At 53.2% G+C, this 6877-nt stretch overlaps 1 protein-coding gene across 1 annotated transcript in view; it reads right to left on the bottom strand.

Moving 5' to 3' along the window:
* Window positions 1–3532, bottom strand: part of LOC104157808 (cytochrome P450 26B1) — a gene marked incomplete at its 5' end in the record, with an annotated part of 3834 nt that extends 302 nt beyond the window's left edge. Inside the window, 4 exon segments of the mRNA XM_009695286.1 lie at window positions 4–81; window positions 1025–1306; window positions 1984–2139; window positions 3183–3532. Of these exon segments, the coding sequence (XP_009693588.1) occupies window positions 4–81; window positions 1025–1306; window positions 1984–2139; window positions 3183–3532 (866 nt within the window).
* Window positions 3533–6877: the final 3345 nt, after the last annotated feature.

Below are 6877 nucleotides of genomic sequence, written 5' to 3'. Positions count from 1 at the left end.
CACGTCCTTGAAGACGGGGGCGGTGTCGTGGGTGTCCCGGATGCTGTACATCACGCTCCAGCCTTTGGGGATTTGGAAACCCTGCAGAGAAGAGGGAAGAGGTGAAGAGAAAACCAAAGAGAGTCAACCCTACTGTAAAGAGAGAGGGAGCAGGAGGACAAGATCAAGCCCTTTTGTTTTGTCTGCTTTTTCCCATTTTCTTTGGGCTGATTGCTCGAGCGTAATGCAGAGTTAAAAGAAAAACTGAGAGCACAGCCCAAAGGGCTGGGAGATGGGAATCTTGGGCTTATTCCTGCCTCCATCCCAGGGGCCCGCCAGATGATCCATTGCTATTTATTTGCTTTGCGGTCGCTGGCAGGAGTCGCCTACCAGGAACCCTGTGGTGCTCGACTGCTGACGAGCAAAGGGAAGCAGCTCTTCTCGTGCCCGTGCCCTGCCCCACGCGCCAGCCAGCCCTCCCCAGAGCATCCCATGGCTTTGCCCACACCCCACCGCCTGTCAGCCCCACACGTCCAACTCGCACGTCAGGGCTGGGCAATGAGAAACGAGGCGGATTTATCATCCCCTGAGCACCCTGAGTTTCCAACTCAAATCATTACACTAGTAGGATTTACAACGGCAAGCCAGGTCTCAAGATTTTGTTTTGCTAGTAGGAAATTCTAGCCGTTGCAGTGAGTAATCCACCTGTCATCCAGCAGCCTGGAGATGCCCTTTGCTGTAAATCTTTCCCTTGTCACACCCCAGTTCAGATTTTGGCATCAAACGTTGTCACAAATTGCTCTTTGAAGCATCATGCCTGTCTCCTCTTTGACTGCTCGAGTGCATCCCTTCCCTGCCATAGGCCAGATCCCATCACCCTCCTCTGAATCCGTAGCAATTCAACCTCCCATCACCAGCAGGACCCAATTTGTCCTCCCTGAGGTCTCATCTAAGCCAGGCTCAAGCAAGCCTTGCAACAACATGCAAAAGGTGGTTTGGGGGAGCTCACGGTTCAGCCGCACCCCAGAGAGATGGCAATACTCACATCCAGCTCGAAGGTTTGCAGCACCGTCCGGTACCCCCCGGAGATGGGGGTGAAGAGGCGAAGCACCTCCTTGATGACACAGTCCAGGTAGTGGAGGCTGTTGATGTTGTCGAGTCGGAGGGAACCCTCACAGATGCAGCCGTTGTGGAGGATGCCCTTGCTACGCAGCTCCTCCCGCAGCTTCTCCAGGACCCGGGGGTGTTTGAGGAGCTGCATGATCAGAGAGGTGCTGGCACTGGCGGTGGTGGCATAGGCAGCAAAGATGAGCTCCAGGGTGCCATCCTGAAAGACAAGAGTCAAGCCAGGGTAAGACACGGGGGATGGACAGACAGACAGGCCAGCAGCCGTGGAACGTCAAGGGACAGGCACACAGGCTGCCATGGGGTATTTTTTTTTTCCCCAACAGCTCTCCAGCCTGGTGATGTCTAACTGCAAGGTCTCTCCTTGTGCACAGATCTTGGACACTCGTCATGGGGAGCTTCCTGCAGAGCCTTAGAGGATGCTGAGGACCAGACAGGCAGGAGAAAAAGCCCTGGGGATGACTCTTGATAGCACATGAAGTACAAGTTATACTATGACCCTGGTGCAGATAACAACCTGCCAAGGGCTCATATGCCCTGCAAACAGGCACCATAAAACTGGATGGGTCAAAGGATGAAGCTGGTCAAGCCTGAAAGCTTCAGCAAACTTGTACGGTCTTTTGGTATTCCCTGGAAATGCTTTTTAGAAAGGGCTGAGCACGATCTGCAAATAAATACGGCCCATAGGAAAGCAACTGGCTTGTTGGCACCATAATCCACCAAACCACCTGCAGCTCCAACAACACATTGTGGTCCCCCAGCTCTCACTGGTCATATCAGGTCTGCCCCAAAAAACCTTCCTTACAGCAGCTGATGCTTTGCTCTGAGCCTCTGCCCCGAGGGCAGCAAGCACAAGGCGACCATGGGGAAGGTCTTTACCTTCAGCTCCTGCATGGTTAGCTCCTTGCCGTGCTCTTTGCCACTCTCTATCAGGATGTCCAGTGCATCGGCGTAGTCCTTGCCCTGCGTGTTCTGCAGTTTTTCCTGGATGGCTTTCTCCAGCCCCTTCTGCAGCGTCTCGCGTGCCCGGATGCCCTGTGGAGCAGAAAGCCATCAGACCACGCAGGACACGATGCTAGCACCACCATCCCCAGCTCAGCATGCTCAGGAGCTGGCGACGTGCTCAGGACAGCATGTCTAAGTAATACAATTGCAATTGCAGATGCGTAAAGAGAAGTATAAAGATGCTGAAGTTGTTCCCTGGGCAGGAGGAGCAAGCCCCGAGTGGGCGAGATTATAGGCAAGAGTAATCAGCACCTATGTGCAAATGATAGGTCTGATGTGGGAGCCCCAGTATCGCACTAGTTCACAGGCCTCCGGCTCACCCTGGGATGTATGACAGTCCCTGGGAAAATTGTCTCTCAAAGGAAAGGCAATTCATCTGAAAGGATCCTCTTCCCGGGAGCGTAATAGGCTTCCCGAGCAATTTTATCACCTGGTCTCAGTAAAGCAATTCCTATCTGACTGCAGCTGCACCGGGTTAACTTGCTGCTGCAAATGCTTCGGGGCTGCAAATGGTTGGGCTCATTCATGCGGTCAAATAACAGTAAGAAAATTTGCATTGATAATCACAGAAATAAGCTTTAAATCCCCGTATTTCTGTTACAAGATTCCCTGTGAAAAAAAAATACAAATTTTTGTCTATGGGGTTTTTTTTATGTTTTCATTTTCCATCATTCATCAAACAACTAGAATAGTTCTTGGAATTAGAAGTGACCTGTTTTGCCCTGGGGACGGGAGGGAATTAACAGATGAGGGGTCCCACAAACAAAAAAAAAAACACAGCAAAACTGCCAGTTACAAGTGAGGAAAAATTACGCATTAAATCTGGCCAAGTCCTGGCTGTATTCTCCCTTGCATCAAACCGCACAGCCCCTACCACTCTAAAAACCTACCAACGGATCTTCCTCCCCACTCCACTGAAACCGGATTTTGTAGCCCAAAATGGACTCACTTCTAGAGGTCAGAGGGTGAGAAGACAACCCATTGAGAACCTGTAGACGCGAGGATTAGCCACCGCCCCATTAATCCCAGATTGGTGCTATCAGCTGGTGGAGGACTCAGCCCGAATCTCTTACCCTCCTGTAGCCGCTGAAGGGCAGATCCACGGGCAAGGAGAAGACATTCTCCACGAACTGCTGGTAGACCTCAAAGAGGCGGTTGAGTTCCTCATCGGGGATGCGGAAGCCCAGCAGGACACGGATGGCCATGCGGAAGGTGAGCTTCTGGGTCTCGTGGTAGACGTTGATGGACTCGGGGTTGCTGCTCCAGGCCCGAAGAGTGTCTTTGATCACCAGCTGGATCTTGGGGAGATAGCTCTCCAGTGCCTCATGGCTGAAGATTTTGGAGAAAACCTACAAAAGAGAGCAAGCAGAGATTTCTACACAGCCCCAACATCCTACTCTTTGCCTTCTCTGATAACCAGCTCCTGCTCACTAAAACGGACGTCACAACTCTCCGGCACTGAGCAGAAGACTCATCATCATCCAGAACTCATCACCCACAATCACCGATTCCTAAAATAGCTGCCAAAAAGGGTTGATGGAGAAATATCAGCTGACAGATCCTCCGCAGGCTGTTCCCCACCATAGCCATCACCAACGACGGGCAATAACGTGGTGCAAACCAGAGACGGGAGGAAACGCTTCACCCCACGCACGGCAGGACGGATGGAGCTGGCTCTCCCACAGCTCCGTGTCTCATGGCTCCCAGTTACATTCATCCCATGATTTGGATGCTACTAATACATCTCTTCCACGGGGATTCTCTAGTGTCTAACATTATGGTTGTGCACGCACACAGACACACGCAAACTTTTCTCTCAATGGGAAGCATTGGCAGTTTCTCCCACCTACCAACCACCCTTTTTTAATATATGTAAAAAATGAAGTGAAATAATTATTTTGTGGCTTTTAGGATCACTGTGAAGTCTGGTTGAACTTAGGCAGGGGTTCAAGTGGGGAAGAGAGGCACACACAATCTGTACAGGCTGCGATTGCACATGACTCGTTTCCTCGGGAAACCGGGCAAAAAAAACTGATGTCAGCAGACAGCATTAATTTAAGCTCTGCGAGTAAACACTGCGCAGGAGTGGGCCTCCCCAGGTCCCCGATGCTAACGGCTCCTTACTCCAATTTGGGCCAGGGCCCACGCGTTGCACGAGGAGTTCAGCGATGCCAGGAATGTCCCTTCAGCCCTCCCCGGCGCAGCCCACAGCACACGCTTTCATTCGGCATCCCCGCCGCATCCCTCCCAGAGTGCACCGGAGGAAAAAGTGCTGTTTGTTTATTTTTTATTAACCTACACACACACACACGGGGCAGCATGCACACATGCACCGCCACATGCCAGGCCTCCGGGAAAATCAAATTAAAACAGGCTCCCAAGGTGGGAGCTGCAAGCCTGCGTAGCCTCCACCGGTGGCCGGTTCCTGGGGGGGTCTCAATGCATGGTGGGGGGGCTGCCAAGTTATCAAACCAACAAGAGGAGAGAAATCAAAGTCACCCTCTCTTTCCACGAGCGCCGGACTCACTGGAGCTGTAAATGTGAGAATTTCCTCCGCAGTCAGCACTCAAAGGGAAAGGTAATATTTTCCTGGCTGCGACCCCTCATTGCTAATGCACATCGTTCACTGGGAGTTTGTTTGCTGAAATAACACCTCTGTCCCCTCGCAGCCCCGGGCAGGAGGCTCGACAAGAGCCGCTTCATAACTCACCGTGCTTGGGCTGAGCCCTGAGTAAAACTCATCACACGATACACGGTGGGGCAGAGCTCGGAGGCTCCCCATGGAAATACCAGCAAGCAAACAGGATGGTAGGAGGGACGGGAAAGAAAATGCAAGCAGACCAACGGACAGATGTGCCTGCAGACAGACAGCCGTCCCCGGATGGCTACGCAGAGCGGAGGCATGAATGAACAGAGCAGAGGAACGGATGAATGAACAGCGGGGCGGCGAGAACACGGCGAGGGCGCGAGATGGTGCGGCTGCTGCTTTCTGCTGCCTCTCTGCATTTCACAAGCTATTTTCAAGCCTGGAAAGGGCAGCGATGCTCAGGCAGACCTGCCCGAGTGAGCGGGTGAAAAAGCCAAGTCCCTCGGTTGCCTGGGCAAGGTACGAAGGGAGCGGGGAAAGGGCCAGTTCCTGGTGACCGTGAGCAGGACAGCAGGCTTTGATGCAGTGTTGGCTGGAGGAGAGCTGGCAGCCACAAGCTGCTCCACAGGGATGGGTCAGGACCTCCTGAGTGGGGTTGGCAAAGGGACACCAGTGTCTCCCCATCCGGCTGGCATCTGCCCTTCATCCACGCCGGGGGGGGTTGGGATAAAGACAGAGGCTCCCAGTGAATCACCTCACTGTCCCCAAACGCATCCCATGACTCAGTTTCTCCATCTGAAAGCAGAGCCGACGAGAGGACAGCTTCTGCTTAAGGAGTGCGGAGGCCGCAACCTCGCTTGAAGCCACGGTCCCGATGGAGGTGGTCCCTGGAGCTCCTGATCTGGGGCAAACCCCATCCTTTCCCAGCTTTGCCCAGCATCTCCCACAGGCAAAGTGTTTGGAGACCCCCTGCATCCTGCAAAAATCACAGCAGCCCACAAAACGCCTCTGGTCCCGCTGGGCAAAACTGCTGGGGTGGTGCAGAGAACCAGCCCGTGGCCGGATCCACACCCCATAGACCAAGCCAGACCCTGAAGAGGAGAGTGCCTGGCCCATGGGGCGATGTGCAGTGAAGGCGCAGAGGAGGGGACCCTCAGGAAGAGAAGACTGAGCCTCTATGGAGGTCAATGAAGCACCTGTCCTGTCTGAAAAAGGGGGAGCATTTAGCACTGGGGGGTTGAGGGTAATTTTTTTTTCTTTTTTTTTTCTCTTTTTGGAGCTATTCTTTTGCTATCAGGGTCCTCCAACCCCAGCTAGCTGCACCCCAAGTCTGCCGGAGCCCGCAGCTCCCGGCCACGGGGCTAACGAAGGTCGCGAGCCCTGGCCACGCTGCCGGCTCGCTGCGACATCCCGTCCGCTCACCTCCACTGTGCTCCACGCCGCCTAACCCCAGATGTCAGCAGATCCTTCCCCAGCCAGACACAAGTCTGGATCCCCTTCCAGTCACCTCCAGTTCAACCCTGCATCTTTCCAGTTGATTAAAAAGGAGGAAAAGGCAGCCAACTTTCCCCGACAAACCTCCGCGCGTTTCTAGCCTAAAATTCCTGCGCCCTCTAGTGAAGTCGAGTCGAACATCTTGGCCGCTCGTCGGAGCAAGACCAGGCAAAGTCAAGGAGCATCGGTGCAAAAAAGGTTGCTCCAGAGCTGCCAAGAGGCAAAATCAGCTCTAAGGGGATGCCCGGTTTTGCTAACACCCAGATGCAATAGTCCAACCATGGTGGGGGTCTGGCCAGGTGGCCCTGGCAGCAGTACCAGGGAAGTGGTCAGGACTTTTGGGGGATGCTGGAAAGAATCCCCATTTCTTTTCACTTTTTGATCTGTCCCAAAAAAGCCAAGTCTGGGGATTTGCTCTGTCCGAGGGCATTCATTTACAGCTGCGCTGTGAGAGTCTGTCCGAAGTTGGCCCGAAAGAACAGTAATGTCTCAACATCGTCAACAGAAACTTGAAGATGATACAAGGATGCCAACACCTGAAGAGGGAGGACTGCGTGGTACAATGTACTATTCTCCACTACCTGGGACTGAAAGTAACGGCTGAGATAAAACCACAATAGCCGTTGTCAAAGAAGATGGATCTCACCTGCTGTCCTAGCAACAGGGCAGAAAACTTGAACTTTAGGT

Source organism: Cariama cristata, unplaced genomic scaffold, assembly GCF_000690535.1.
Source record: "Cariama cristata isolate BGI_N322 unplaced genomic scaffold, ASM69053v1 scaffold25102, whole genome shotgun sequence".
NCBI lineage: Eukaryota > Metazoa > Chordata > Aves > Cariamiformes > Cariamidae > Cariama > Cariama cristata.
This window is presented reverse-complemented; position numbering and strand designations above follow the sequence as displayed.